We start from the raw sequence: 16,445 nt of genomic DNA, 5'->3' as shown, positions 1-16,445 counted from the left end.
GGGAAAAGAAATAAAGCAAGAAAGCAGATCCATTGTCTCTCAGTTGTTAGTAAGCACTTTTATCAAGTGCTTATCAAGATAAACCCTTGTAGGTATGCTTTCCTTTCACCGTTAGTGGTATCCATCTGGATGCACCACAGGTGAAAATTTGGCCCCATTAAGAGAGAATGGAAGTTGACTTATTTCTGGACATAAACAATATGAAAAGTGTGTGTGTAAGGTGAACTTTAAAAGAAGAAAAATATATATTTCGTGTAAGTATATACATAAGCATGTATCAAAGAAAACATTTTTCTTGAACAGACTTTAGAAGCTGTATGGGAAAAAAATGACAGTAATGGAAACAATTAGCAAAGTTAACTTTTTAATGAACCTTAAGTTTTGCCATATACTTGGATTATATAGGAAATCCAGTTGTTGATTTTGAATCACTGCTTATAGCATTGATTTAAATGTAGTAGACAAAAATTTTTAATTATTAATAATTTAGTTTCTGTTGCCGTCACAGGATTAAAGTGTCTGTTCTGGATTCTGTGGACAAGTCAGTACACAACAATGAAAGGAAGTTAAATAATAAAAAAAAATGTAAGTTGCAATTTAGCTACAAATTTCTTGTCTTTATGATGAAAATAGGATCTTCAGGCTGTATTTAAAACTAGACCAGAAGTAGCTTTTTTTCCTCAGTAAGAAAATTGTCTGTTTATTTCTGTCAGTTGTTATCATTCAATACTGTGGGCTGTAGGGTGTTTTATCTTTCATTGAGAAAATAGAATATAGGAATAAATTTGGGAAGAGTAAAGAAAACTGCCCCTGAATACTGACTGCCCTTTTTGACCAATAGGATATGCTAACAAAGGGCCCCAAATTAGAGTTTGCTTTCATTTCAGAGTTGGCAAATGACACTGATTATAATTACTTTTTTTTTTTTTTTTGCCACTAGTATTGTTTAATTTGAAAGCATACAATTCCAGGGATATATTTAAATACTTCTGCATCTTGTTTGTAAGTTAGATCCTTCCAGTTCAAGATTGTCTGTCAAATATTAATGTGTACTAATGGAAAATGTTCACCCTAGAGACAGTCTTTTGCTTTTAAGATTTCTTTTTAATGTTGAGGTTTTTAAATCATGCTCAAAGTTATAAGAAACAAATGGGGTTTTTTAACCAAAACTGTGAGCATAACAGCTAAATTACATAAATGGAAGCTGTAATGTTTTATAATTTCTGAATATGGTTGTGTAACCACCTAATTATACCAAAGGTTATAATTTTTTTAGCTGCCTGGTGTTGCATCTTTAACTTACAACTACACTCACGTGCTCCAGATCAGCTTTTTCTCTGATATTAACTTTTGCCTAATGGATGAATTATGCTTTAAGGTATGTGGAAAACCCTGCTGTGATTTAAGATACTTGACTAACAAAATTGCTGTCCCTAGACAAGTGTACTGTAACCAGTGATATACTGGTAAGGGACTCTACCTCAGATTAAGCAAGTGGTCAATAGGTTGTGAAGAATATTCAGAGTTATAGTGATGCATTGACTTCTGTCAAAATGCCTGAGTGCCTTTCAGTAGGGGTTCATGAAATGGATAAATGTGGCAAGTGTTTCAGTTCACCCCATCTACTGAAGCACTATTATTAAGTGATTGATACGCTGGTGACACTCCAGTTATAGGAACAGGCAGATGGTCTACAGGCTGCAATGCACATCTGTTTCAATGCTGATCTGTAACACGTTGTTTTGACTCAGTCTAGCCATTTGTCTTACAAAACAATTACTTTTGTTTTAATCAGCTGTGTTGGAGGCTTCCTTTGTAGGAACATAATTAAAATGGAGTCTAAGACTGTGTTCTATAAAACTCTTGTATAAAAATAATGGCATTTCTGATTAATAATATTTTTATTGTATTGCTAAGCCCATCAAATCTGTAACATGCGTAGTGCAAATATATTTGAAATTTAAAAAAAAAAAAAAACACATCACCACAAAAGGAAAACACCCTAGTCCTTGTGCATTGATGCAGTAGAACACATTATAACAGCATGGTTGTCCCCATTTATTCATTTAACATAGCTCTGTGTATTTCTAGAGGATTTTTAACACTAAATGATATGAACTATTACTGAGAATGACTTGCAGTATCATACTGATATTTAGTTTTTACAAATCTGCTCAAAAGTTTATTTAAATCTGTGGATGAGGTTTTGTGCTGCCTCTTCTACTTGCAATGAAAGGAGTAGAAAATGTACTGTAGACAGCTGCTGAAGGAATCTTGGGCTGTTGATGACATTAAAGTACCTTGTATTACTGAAACAACTTTAGGGGCTCCTGTTTAAGTAATGGAATCCTCTTTGGTACTGTCCTATACCCACCTTTGGTCCAAGAAGTGGTACAATACGCTCAGCTTGGCCATCCAGCTCTCCAGTGCAGAGGGGCTGGATCTGGGCTGCTCAGTGGAGCGCCTTTTCACCAGTCTTCCACAGTGTCAGTTTGAAAAACAATCCCTCTCCTACCACTTGCCAGCTGACATTGCTGCATACAGCTTGTGATCCATGCAGTGCTCTTCCAGTCCTTTACAGCTTGTAAAAGCAATCAGAGATAATTCCCCTCATGATTTCAACTCAAAATGGTAGGTACAGAGCTGGGAAGGAGTATGTTAATACTCCTTGAAAATCTCAAAAGCAGTTGATATTTAGGTAATACTGTCCCAAATGTTTACAAAAAAATATGTGGAGTGGGGGAAAGCTGGAACTCTTGTGGTTTTATGGCCCGGTAACTTAATTCTTCTCAGTACCAATTATTTATGCATAAAGATGGGCTGTCCAACATTCATGACTTCATTTTTCCAAATCCAGAACTGATTCGTAATAATCTTGCAAGTGTGAGTTTTGAATAGAAGTTTGACAGGCTTCCAAATTAATTTCCATTATCTGTGACCCACACAATGGTGGTATTCCCTGCTTTTGAAGTAAATTTCGATAAACTGCTCTGCTTTCAGAGCCATTTGATCACACACACACAAAGAGCACTGGATCACCAACCAGTCCTTGCCAAATCCCAGCAATACAATTCAGTGTAGAGTTTCTATTAAAATATTTTTCAGTTGTATCTGAATATTGACAATACCCTAGAAGACTTTTAGTATAAAGGGGTTTTCTATTCAGATTGCGTTCTCTTTAATGATGTAGTGTAGCAGTTAACAGATAATGATCAATGGCAGTCCAGAGTCTCCCCTGCATGGTTACGTTTCTTCCCTTCTTTTTTTTTTTTTTATAACATTGTTTCTTCTAAATCAGTCCTTGTTAACAATGTGACGTGACTACAAAGAAAGTATGATTTAGGATAGTGCTAATAGCACGATGCTGGAAGGCTGATTGATCTCTCGGAACTGTTAATAGCTGTGTCAAATCACCTGAACTGATGTTAGAGGTTTACAAGCACTTTTACTCTTTGTTAAGTGTACATAGTGTGTGTTACCAGACATTCAGCTAAAATGCTTGTGGGATGAGAGGACTAGATTGGTCATAGCCATAGTCCAATCTGTGACTTCCCAAAGACAGCAAAAAATGCATTGGCCTTTCTTGCAGATCGGGACCCTTAGCAAGAGTCCATTGATGGCACCTCAATCAGAGGCTTCTTGGCACCCTGCCTGTAGCACGTTTGCAGTAGTCTGTGTCTGTGTTTTTGTTGGGGAAGGAAAAGAAAAAAAAAAAATTGCTGCCTGAAGTTGCTGCCAGCTCTTGGTTCATTTCCATGTTCTGAAATGACTGTTCAAGAAACTTTTGTGATCATTAATGCAACTCCATCATTCTGATAGAAGAACAGTTATCAGCCATCCTGGTTGTGATGCTTTTAAAAAATTAAGTTCTAAGTGCCTAAAACAAAAGGTAGAAAGACACTGAGAGAATTAAAAAGAAATAAACTTTTATATTGTGATGATTATGTTGAGTCTTACAAGGCTCAAATGCCTGTAACTGGCAAAAATGCTTATATCCTATTTTCCAAAGCTTTCCATGGAAGGAGAGGTGGTGCTTGCCTGTTCCATCATTCTGCTTTATAATTCTCTTGTTCAAGTTCCAAGCATGCTGAAAAAGGTAAGGGACTGAAATAATTGTGTTCAGGTCCATGGCTTCTGCCACAATCAGTGGCTTTCATTTTTTTAAGCTTCTGCCATTAGAAAAAATTAGGAAGTCTGACAATACTTATCTTTTTCTAGGAGGAGCTTATTATTATTCTTTTGAGAATGAGCATATGGCTTTTCTTCATGAGTATACAAGGGCTTTGCATGATATTGGGTAAATATGTGCACTCAAATTCTCAACACTTCCTGTACAATTTTAAGTGACCAATTTTGGGGAGTGGAAAGGAACCCAGCTCCTAGGTGGTTGTGTTCTTACCCCTGTTTTCAGGTGTCTATTTCAGAGAGCTTTAACTGGCTGATACCACAGTGGTGGCTTTGAAAACTTAACTTTTTTCAAAGGGGATCACAGAATTCATCTTAAATAAAAAGTCCAGAGAGGTTTTCCTGAGGTCCAGTATCTGAGGGGAGGATGGTACTGTACAATTAGGGCTTTTTTTAGAAAGGTTATCCACACTTTCTGATAGGAAGTGCTAATTAGTGCTTTTAACTACATATAAATATTACTCCATCATCTTTTCTGAATGTATTCAGCTGTCTTGGTTAAGATCTAAAAATAGATCTAAGAATGAATTGCACACACTACTGTATCAATTAATGAAATTTACTCCATATAATGTGACTGACTTCTAAAAATATTTTATTTTAGATTAAACTCCTAAATATACTGTCAGATGTTTCTGTAAGGCGACTAATTCATAGAAAGCTTGGGTCTCAAGCTGAAGCACTGAAACTGTGTAAACATTTTGCGATAGCCAGATGTCATTTAATAGCTTCATAATAATAGCTTGGTCTTCACATGAATTTCACTTTTTTTTTTTTTCTTGAACATGTAACATATGTGGAATAGCCAGCAAATATGAATTTTATCAATCAGATATAGTTTGACATTTTTAACACTTTTTAAACTTTACAAAGACGTGTTTACCATATGGTGTAAGTGGGTGTGCAGGAAACGACACTGTTTCATGAAGTCTGATATATATTATACTACTTTTCCATGAACTGAGCATGAACGTTTCCTTTTAATGGGTGTGCTGAAGGCAAGCCTTTGAAGCATGGGTGTATAACTTTGGACAGTAACTTTTAGGTTTGTGTGCTTCTGTAGGTGACTGTTTTAAAATCACTTAATACTTTAGCTTTTCTTATTTTTTATTTTACTTTATTCATAAAAGTTTGTTCCACATAAATGTTGCAGCATGTGAAAGAAGTAACAGAAAAGCAGAATTTATATTTTTCTTGTCATTGTTGCAGTAGCCAGCTGTTATTATTGTGGTCGAAAGTATCCTATTTCCTGTTTATATTCTGCATCTTATGAAGATGCTGCAGAGTTTCAAGGCAATTCCATGATCCTTGAACTGAAATGCTGTATATCATTAAATTGAATTAGTCATGATAGTTTCTTCAGAAATAGGGTTGTTGCAGCTTTCAGTGACTTGAAGATAGTGATTTTAAATACTGTTCTGGCTTATTTGCATACAATAATGGTTTCATTCAGTTAGCATTTCATGCATAGATGAGAGCACAGCCCTTAATGCTCTGTTGTGCAGTACCTTGAATACACATTGGACCAGTGTTACGTAGAGTGTGGAACTTACCACTCAGTGCAAACCAGCGACTCATGCTTGCTTCTTTTGTAGAGAAAAGCTTGTTTCTGTTCCAACAGCCAATTAAAAGTAAAAAAGTACTCAGTGATAACTGCTTTTCAGATGACTAGTTAAAGCATCATTTAAATGCCAAAAGGACACAGTTTCCCAAGATTATGAATATATGTACAGTTAAAGTTTAACATGTCCCATCTAGACACAATTTTTGACTAATTGCTAGAAACTTACATATGCCTCTCTGAAGTTATTTTTTGATTTAGTCTCCTGCTTGTCAGATAATCACTAGCTTACTTAATTGTTTAAACAAAGGTCAGGTAGGGAAAAAAAAATAATCCACAGCTAAAAGGTTGGGTTTTTTAAGCTTTGTTTCTCCATATTTAATACCTGGCAGTTTCTCTGACAATAGCGACACCTTTTTCTTTCTTAGTGGGGGCTAGAATAGCTACTCGTTAAACGGAGTGTCTTAAACAGGGTCTGATAGCTAGGACATGTTTGTAATTCATGAAACTATGAAATATCACACCCTGCAGTTCCAAAAAAAAAAAAAAACTGCTTAGCACATAGGCTTCATGATATAAAGATATTAGTTTTAGAATATAACTTAAAACCGCACAAGTTTTCTGCTTTTTTTGAAAAATAATACCCTTATTAACATGCCCTTCAGCCTAAGGCAGGAGGAAGAAAATTCAGCTAAAAATGCATGTAAACGTACAGTACTACCAAGAGAGTGGTTTGCAATATTACAGCCGCCTGGCACCAGCACTCAGGAAGTCATGACTGTTAATACCACCAGTCTCTTTTCATATATAACCTACTTAATCCTGAGAAGGGCAAATTGAAGATTAGTAATAATGCATCTCCAGGTCTTTCTCCCACTATCCTTGTTTTCAGACGAACACTCTGAAATGGTCTCTCTGATCCTCTATCAGCACTTCCTCCGCTCCCCTGCTGATAAAGCATGATGATGCAAAAATCAACCTCCAGATTGTCAACCCTGGTCAGAGGCACTCTGTTTTACCAGTTTAAATAGTAACTGCTATACTTCTCACCAGGAAAGAAACAACTCAGTCCTGTCTGTCATGCAGTACATTACAAAACCTAGTGGCATCAGTCCAAAAATCACAAATCCAACTGTAACTACTACTCCTTTGTGGGAGGGTTTATAGAGCAGAGTTTGTGCGTAAGTGTGTTTGTTTCCACACCACATCCTTGAGCATCTCTTGAAGTCTTTTTCACCAAGTGTCAGTGTTTGATAGTTGAAACATTTAGCTAAATGTACATACTGAAATTGAATCCAAAAAGAAATGGAAAACAATATAACTCATTAAAAAATGTCTATTTATTAATAAAAATTTTTTGTAAATTTATTTTTATATTAAGGGACTCTATTTACTGTGTCTTGTAGGATCCTTTGTTTGTGTTCTGTCACTATTTATGCTTAATTTAAAAGAATCTTTTATATGCAGCTTTCTTGAAGTGGAGATGGTCGTAATACCAGTGACTGCAGCAATATTGATCTCAGTTGCTGTTACTTAAAGGCTTTCTGAGCTGGGTTTTAGGAAGCTGTAGACTACCTTGAGTTTCTTATTAAGAGTACATCATTTCACAAACGTATTCTAAAATAACTTTTTCCCATATGGTGTCAATGGCACTATTTATCTAAATACAGTATTCAAGACAAAGTAACTATTGCTGGGATATGAGCTCTTGTTAAGGGGTCCCAAGTATCCTATCCAGCTATTACTACTTTTGCAATAGAATTATGAGAAAAAGGAATGACTTCAGGATAAAAATAGATTTGGATAAAATTGAAGCACGCATGAAAACTGACAGCGCAACATTTCACCTTATCTCCATAGAGATACTATATATGTAGAATTTCTGCATGGGGATCGCTCCTTCCAAACTAAGGAATGCATGTTGGGTTTGGATCTTTTTAAGATTATACCTTCTATCGCTGTTCTTGTTGATTCTGGAACTAAATGCACTATACAATAATGTGTGCCTTGCAGTTTCCATGATTTCAGATGATGAATAACATTCTCTTTGGGGTTGTGTACTAATGTCCTATTTATTTCCATCGTCTGTTCTCATGTATATACTTTATTCTCCTAGTTGGCAGCTACTTTCAGCTTCCATTCATTGTAATTTTTAAATCAGCGGAAACTGGATGAACTCCATCTTACTCAGCAGTTCAGAAAATTAGGCCCAAATGGAAGATTTTCTGTAAAATGTTGTTACTAAATAGCAAATTTTGAAAGGCTAAGTATTTTTTGAATTTTAAAGCTAAACTTCATGATCTGAATTCAGAAATATAATTTCTTCCCTCTCACCCTTCCTTTTGATTCTCTTACTTTTCTGAAGCACTTTAAGACTGCATGTACTTTGAGACTTTAAGCACATAATTTTGTTACCAAAACAGAAGATAGTTTCACTATAACAAAGGTTTGCTATAGTATCAGCTTTAAAGCTGAAGTTTAGTATAAAAACTTCTCAAGATTAAATTAGCTTTGTTCTGTTTTGTCCAGCTATCTTAAAACATATTTTTTAAACAGTTCAGTGTGTGAGCAGTATAATTTAAACTGCTTTAAGGTACAGACTGTCAAAACTAAGAAATCAGATTGCTCTGATTACACACTCCAGTTGCTCCTCAGTTTGAGAATTTAACTCACGTCTCGTGCCCATGTGTGTCAAGTAAGTAATAATAATAATCCAAAATGCCTCTATGAGAGCCTTCTATGTGTTTGGAGAAATCTTGGCTTAAAGCAAAATGTGTTTGCTATTTTGGCATACAGAATGGGGGAGAATCATCCAAGTGAGTGACCCTCTTGAATGTCTTTATGAAATTTGACAGTGTGTGACTCAACCAGTTAAGCACAACTTCTGTCAAGGAGCCCTGTTAATAATTCGTAATTCTTCTTGGTTACTTAAGATAGAATTTTATAGCTCGTTTATATTTTACTCATACAAAGAATTATACAACTTTCACCATATTAATGTTTAGGAGCTCCTGGTAAAGAAGAAAATAATGACTGATATATTTCTTTTTTTATGTGTATATATAACATTTTGCACTTTGTTCTGAATTTTGTTTGGCATACAAACTATTAGCCCTTTTTCTTCTAATTAGACTTTTTTTAGTTTCACTACATTGTAACAAAAATTCATCTTCCGGTACAGGTCATATTGCAAATAATACATACAATCTTATGTACTATAATGAATCAAGTGTGATGTTATAAAGTGCCTTTCTTCAATACAGTCATTTGAACTCTCAAACATTGCTTTTTTTATATCTGACACTGAAAAGTTGCTTTTCTGTATCAAATAATTTTGGGGTTTTTTTTGCCAGATTGTCACAAATTACTCCACTTTTCAAGAATACTCAGACAAGCCCAAGGTACACACAGTTCCTGACTACGTTGCTGGAAGAACTGCATTTCAAAAATGAAGATCTGGAAAGTTTAACAAGAATATTTAGAAAGGACTGCCTACTTGAATGGTCAGTCAATTTTAAGGTGTTTTGCATGTCATAAAACTAAGGCAGTTAACAACTGTTCTAATTTTCAGCATTTTATAAGTATGCACGGTAACTACAGATCGTATCAACCAGAGTAGAAAATACGTAAAGTACATTTTAAAGTAAAGAAATATATATATGGTATGGAAATGAGTGTCATCATTTTGTCACTTACGGTAAATGCCAGCTGCTTACTTATCACTTTAATCTTTTGAGAATATATAGTTGGTGTAGTGCAATTTTGGGAGGAAATTTTACTCAAGTTCTACTACAATCTATAAAAAAAATTTTGTGTGTGACTACAGTGGCTGTCAGTGGGGCTTATTTATTATTAAAATGAAATTTTTATGTTCACTCTTTGTGATACAAAATGGAGCTAAAAGCCACATATTTCTTGCCATAATACTGAAATTACATTATACATTCTGGGTAGGCTGAAAAGTTTAAGAGCAAATACCTTATTTATGCTGATTACATTCAGCTGATTCAATGAATATAGCATTATGCTATTTAAGTAATTAGTGTATTAACATTACTGATCTCACTCTTTTTTTCCCCCACAGAAAAAGGTGATCATCTTAACGTCTCCTAATATCTGAAATAGTGTCACAGAGAACAAAAGAACGCCTTCAATTGTTAGAACATTTTTAAATGAAAAATGGAATTTAGTATTAATTGTACTCTTGCGCTTTTGCTTTTTCATTTCCTTCCTGTGAATAAGAATTTTGAAGTCTTGTGGAGAATCTGACTATAACAGCAGTTGCCCAAGGTATGCATGAAGACTCATTAAAATATGGATCATCTGAAAACTGTCTATTTAAAAGCAGTAGAAAGGAATTTGGATTGGTTTGGTTTTTTCTTGCTTTGGAAATTTTCAGCCAAGATTTGTCTACAGGAATTTGAAAGAGAGGGGGCAGGAGGGAAAGCCTGTTAGCCTGGAGCATTAAGAACACTGCTGCTGACATGTTTCCAGTTGACCCAATGCATGGAACAGTAATCTTTAAGAATGATGCTGACAGTACACAAAGATGACTGATCTGTAGCTTGTGTGTCTTGCTACTTCTAAAACAAGGGGTGGTCTTTGAACTTGTGTAAAAGTTATTTTTAAACAGCTTCTAATTGTAACTAAGTTGGACTTTATATTTTAATAACTGAAAACTTAATTTTTGGCTTTCAGTAGTCATTTCATTTAAGGGACTTGTGTTGTTTAGACTTGCTTCTGTCACTAGCTGATTCTGAAATGTGATTTAAAACTAATCCAGTAGTAATTCTTAATGATTCCATAATATGGTTTGTTGCACAGTTCTCAGTTCATAGGACACTGGCCTTTGAGAGACTTGAGAAGAAAGATGTAACTGATAGTGCTTATTCTGCAGCAAATATCAGCACTAGTTAAGGCTGAAGCAAGACTTACCAGGGCTGGCTACATAGCAACTCCATTTTAAAAACAGAGTTTATTCCTTTGTTTTGTTTCTGTAATCGGATACCAAAGGGGAACTCTGCACTTAATTATTTTATTGCTGTGTAGTTCCTTCATGATAATCAGGATAAATACATTGATTGCCCTGACACACAGGAGCCTGTGCAGCTTTTCCCTGGAAGCTTCATTCTGCGGTAGTTTAATTAGGTGATGCTTGACTTTTCCTAACTTACCTTCCTAATGGGGAGTTATATTTAGTATAACTTGTAAAAGCAACAATTTACAATGAGGAAGACCTTTAATGCAGAGTTAAAGCTATGCATTTTTCTAAGTATGCAATAGGAAAAAAATACCCATCATGATCAGGGCGTCTCATGTCAGATTCGTAAGAATGCATGATGTAATCTGGATAGAAGGTACACTGGTTTTGTACCATGGTGGAAAACTTTTTACTTGATACATGTGCAAAGAAGGGACAAGACCTCACCAAAAGATAAGCTTATAGAAGACTGAGAAATAGGTATGAAACTCTGAGCAAAACATAAACCTTGAATTTATTTCTGTCTGCTTCTGATTTTGGAATTTAAATATATACTTTTTTTTTTTTTTTTTAGGTAGTACTTCACTGTAGATTCTGAGCAAGCTATTGTTCTGTTCCATTCATGTTTCCCTTGGGGTATAAAGATTACAACTACCCCATGACAATGCTGCTATACAGAGTACACCTGGAAGGCATTACAAATGTACATCATACTGGGAATATGACTGCTCCATCAGGTTCAATGGCACTTATTTGGAAAGTTTTTACACTTCCTGTCAGTTTAGTGGTGTGATTTTTTTTGTTAGTTATTTTTAGGCTTGGTCTTCAGCACTCACTGTGTAGGAAACCTATGATCTTGTAACAAGAGTGAATAGGTCACAGGCCTCAAGACCTCTTTATCAGGGTTCACTGTAGCTGCTTTTACTGTCTGCCTTAGCAGCTAAAAAAAAGTAAGCTTCCAGGATTTTTGCATCTTCTCCTTGACTACTGTGTAGTAAGCTCACTCATTCTTTTTCTTACCCTAAGAGAACAGAATAACCTTTTTCCTTCCATTACATTCACCAGTCCAGAAGAAAGACTTCTATAATATACTGGAAATGACCTGAAGGGATATTCTTCGCTTACCTTTAATGATTTCATCTCCTGTAGTTGTGAGTAAAGCACGTGTAAATAAATGCAGAAAGTATACCCATTACACTTTTGAGTACAAGAAGGGCTGTAGACTCATCTCAAAAGGATTTTCATACTATCAGCCTTAATTGGTTGTACAAGGCACCAAAAATAACTGAGATAGATGAGGTGCATCTGTGACTTCAGAGGCTGTGCCCACATAACAGATGGAAGATTCACCTGTATTTTCACTCTTCAGTCCCAGTGAGTAGGTCTTGGTGGGGAAGTAACAGTCCTGGGAATCTTGGTGTTGAACCTATATGTCCCTTTCTCCCACCAGTTTGAGAGAATCTGGACTCTGCAAAATGCAAGAGGGGCTGAGCAGCTCAGCAGGACGTTAAGTCTCAGTTGACCTTTAACTGCTGGAGAGAAAAGGACTAACGCATCAGAGAGAAGAAAAAGGAAGAGAGAAGGGGAAAGCAGTATTCACACGTTCTAAATTTAGGCATCTAACCATAGCTACCTGCCTATCTCCATTTACTTCAGAGAGAACCAGTACTCTTAAATTAAGGTTCTCCAAATCATACCTCAGTGCAAGTGTATGAAATGGGTGGTATTAATGCCTCTGACCCTATTCCCTGTTGGCAGAAAGAAAGCTGAAAAGTCAGCTGAGAACTTTGACCATAGTAGATTGGCTTTCCCTGGAGTAATTTATTTAGTAGTAAATTGTGGCACAAAACTGATTGGGGACCTGCCTCTGCAAAGTGGGAAGTTTCTAAGCAATCTGATCCTATTGTTCAGTTATTTTGATGGCTGCTACTTCACACAGATTTTTTCTTAACCTGTAAGAGTTAAAACCAAAAGAATTAATATGAGTGGCAGTACTCAGGAAGAAAAATAATGCCTGTGTGTTGCAAGGACATCCAGGAGGTTACACTAGTTCTACCTCCAAGCTTTCCATACTTACTGTTTATTTCTGCGGTTGCTTATGAACACTCAGTAGTGTGGGTGGGGTTTAGCTTGTTCTCACTGGGGTAGCAGGTAATGAACTGTCATTTCCAATGAGCATTAAATATTGAAAACACAGAATCAGCCTCTCTTTGGCAAGTCTTAAGTTTCCATAAGCAGCAGATGGTATACAAGGCAGGGCTAGGCACCTATAAAGACTCTCAACTGTGTATCTCTACCACCTGACAGCCAGTCCTCCTCTGATTAGAGCCAAAGGAAGTGGGTGTGCCTTCCATGATCAAAGACAGAAAGTAATATTGCTAGAGACTTTTCCTCTTGTGAGCTTTCTTTTTGTGACTCTTCATCTTAGAACCACTTCTCTGCACAGACTGCAGACAATGCTTTGGGAGACGAGCTGCCTGAAAGGTGCTGTAGAACGTGAACTGTGGCATTTGTGGTGCTGAACAGGATTTGGCGAGGTGGGGGGAGAGAGCTGGCAACCCGTGTCTTCAAGTAGCTCTCATTTGAGCACTCTGCTTTCGAAAAGCAAGTGAAAACATACATCACCTTCAACGGCTGATCTGGACATGCGTGATAAATGTTAATCATTCCCCCTTGGTTGCTTGCAGATGCAGAGCAAGGAGCAAGGCAACCTGGAGTTCTGAAAAATAGACAAGAATAGCCAAAAAGAGTAATAACTAGCAAGAAGAAAAATGAAAAACAAGCACAAGCCTTCCGAAACTATTCTTGTCCTGGAATATGGGCGATATTGTGAAATACCTTTTGGGCATCCTCCTCAAAATAGTATCCTCAGTACAGCATCAAGTCTGGGGCAGCATTAACTGTTGTGGCAGGGCTGGAAAGGCCAGAAACAAAGCCCACCAGCTTTCAGACCAGTGTTTCTTAGATCTGCAGGCCATGTTTATCTGCCCAGTGACTTTGCCACCATAGCTGACTGCAGATATAAGTCTTAGACTTAGGAAGGCTTATCAATCAGAATAATGCAGTAAGGGTGACCCCTGCAACATTTCAGATGTCCACCTGTTTGTTGATTTTACTGTGCTATCCTGCAGGTACCCCAAGACAACGGCTCCCTAATGAGTCCCTTCTCCAAGACCAGACTAGAGCTGACACATTGGTGATCATCAGGCAGTTGCATCTTGCCACTGTGAAAACCTCCCCCTTAGAAGTCAGTCTCTAGAATGCTTCGGGAGCCTATACTTTAAAGGCAAAGTCTTCAGTGCGTTGCTGCAGGCTGTTATTACCTGCAGGAGCTGCATGCAAAGATCAGAGAACAAAGCCAGTGGGGCTAATGACTGGAACATCCTGCATCATTGCAAGCCACATCAAATCAGTGCTATTTCTGGCACTTTTTAGCCTCTTAAATTTCATGGGGTATGTAACTGAATTGAACACATTGTGGGACAGCAGCAGCTTCCTGGAGAGCCCTGCACTTTGGTTAGAATTAGTCATCACTACAGAGTTTGAAGGACTTTGGATACAGCTTTAATAAGCTGCAAACACTTAGATCACGATTTACATCATAAATCTTGCCTTTTTGTTCTACTCAAATGGGAGTGTCTACAAATCAGGTTAATATAATTTAACAGTACAGTAGTTAGGTAACAAAAAAGATCATAATTGGTAGTATTATCTAAGAAGCCAGAACAACCCTGCTTACAGCTGCCAGCTAAGATCTGACTCATCTAAGGTATTTTATAGCAACCATATGTTAGGCATGTCTATCTCACCTACTATGCAAAAAAATGATAACGTTTCCTAATCAGGATTTGCCACTGAGCAGGATTTTCCGTAAACATCTCAGTATTGCAGGCGCTATCCACAGTCAGGAGAAAGCCTTTTGCAGACATTTCAGATTTGTTAATTTAACAAATAGAATAAATGTCTACAAATCTGGGGCTAGTACTGATTCAGCAAGGCTGGCTGCAGTTCAGAGTATAGGTATGTTACTTTGGCAGTTGACATGTTAAAACATCACTTAAGAATTCTGTGTTTGAAAGTAACATCAGAATACCTGCACTTCTTGTGCAAAAAAAAACCTGGGTGTTTCAAATTGAAGACACAGTCTTGAAGCAGGAACAGCTATGTGATACATTAAAAATACTTCACTGAGATGGCACAAGCAGAGTTGTATTGGTATAGCATGTTTACCTGCATAGGCAGAAAAGAGAGGGTGAATTCATACCAGTACAGGAGAGAAAGATTAAAAGTTAAGTCTGAAGATACTAAGGTCTTTGACAACAGTGCAGTTGGTTAAGCTGGAATCATCACTGCATTTTAACAAGAGCAGACACTTGTAAACCCCATTGGCTGTTGATTTTTGAGCAAGTTTTACATCCAGTTCACTGTCACACAGAAACACTGCCTAATCCTCTGCAGTCTGATGTTCGTTCTTGCACAAAGACTAGTTAAATGTACATCAGCCTTAACTATTGCTAGGCTCCTGCTGCATTATCTGAGTAGTCTAAAGGAGTAATGCCAGGGATGAAGCTGCAGTCCCGACACTCGCTTCTGTTCTCAAAAGGACAGTAGTTTTATTACTTAAAGCTCTGATGACAAAGCTCCTGTTAATGCAAAGGAGAGCAAACACTTGACTTGGTAATTATATACCTTGTTTAGGAATCACAATCTTTCATTTTTTTAAGAGAAGCCCTCCACTTAAAAGCTTCTTTGAATACATTTGTTTTTTCTGAACTGTGGACTGTCACTACATTTAAAAAAAAATTAAAAAAGTAAAAAGCAAAGTAGGTATTTTTGCTGCATAAGATCCTTGGTTCATTATAAAATTTCACAACTAGAAATGTAGTTAAAGTATTTCTTCCTTATTATTTCTCCGGAAGGCATTTAAGAACTTGGAAAATAAATGATTTTACAGGTACCATATTAGCCCTCAAGAGCTCTGGGTCAAATATTTGTCATCTCTGCTAACTATTCATTTCTAAGATCCTCCCAAGCTCTGCTTTTTTGTACACTGAACATCTGATGCTTCTTGTTTTTCCTTCTGTAACCACAGATGTGCCCTCTTCAAAAAACTCACAATCTCAAAATACTAAACTGACAAGCTGAGTGTCAAACCACACACCCCAAGCAGCAAGCAGTGCTGAAGAAAAACAGAATCACGCTTGAAGAAAAACAGAAGAAATCACACAAATTCTTTCCAAAGAATGAATCTGAAATGTTTTCAACTCTGCGCAGGCATTGTTTCTTAAGAATGCAAATGCCATTTGATGTTTCTAGTTTTCATGCTCACTTACTGTATCAGCAGGGGCTGCTCTCGGAAAGAAGAGATTAATTTGAACACTGCTTTATATTTTCTTGTTGAGTCTTATCTCTCTTTGAGCTAAACTGGAGCCTCGCTATGGGACCAGGATGAGTCTCCTTGTTTGCCAAAAAGCAGCACGGGTGTTCCTGTGCTAGTTGACTTACACACTAGGGTAAGCGAGGCCTCTTCGCTGGGAACGTGTGGTTTGTGTGCACCACTGAGCCTCTGCATCAGAGCCCCTGGGTGCTGCTGGCTGAGAGCGTACCGGAGCTGGACAGCAAAGCTCCCGTCATGAGCAAGCAGGCCCACAGCTACCAGTTTGCTGTTCCTGTTTGATCACAGGGGAGCAAGGTGATTTGTCCAGGGCTTCGTGACAG

At 37.0% G+C, this 16,445-nt stretch overlaps 1 protein-coding gene across 4 annotated transcripts in view; it reads left to right on the top strand.

The window, feature by feature from the left end:
* RPAP2 (RNA polymerase II associated protein 2) overlaps positions 1 to 16,114 on the top strand; it is a 46,163-nt gene extending 30,049 nt beyond the window's left edge. Inside the window, exons 12-15 of one of the 4 annotated variants that reach the window (XR_006166508.1) lie at positions 9,100 to 9,249; positions 9,831 to 9,836; positions 9,989 to 10,036; positions 11,302 to 16,114. Coding sequence is in view for 2 of the 4 variants with exons in the window: in XM_042803503.1 (XP_042659437.1) it covers positions 9,100 to 9,249; position 9,831 (151 nt within the window). In the remaining 2 variants the exon portion in view is untranslated. Of the gene's footprint in view, positions 1 to 9,099; positions 9,250 to 9,830; positions 10,077 to 11,301 lie in introns of those variants that run through there. The other 3 variants (XR_006166507.1, XM_042803503.1, XM_042803493.1) reach the window with 3 other exon arrangements.
* Positions 16,115 to 16,445: the final 331 nt, after the last annotated feature.

This window comes from Tyto alba, unplaced genomic scaffold, assembly GCF_018691265.1.
Source record: "Tyto alba isolate M040663 unplaced genomic scaffold, T.alba_DEE_v4.0 Super-Scaffold_1000006, whole genome shotgun sequence".
NCBI lineage: Eukaryota > Metazoa > Chordata > Aves > Strigiformes > Tytonidae > Tyto > Tyto alba.
Note: the sequence above shows the minus strand (reverse complement) of the source record. Positions and strands in the feature narration are given on the sequence as shown.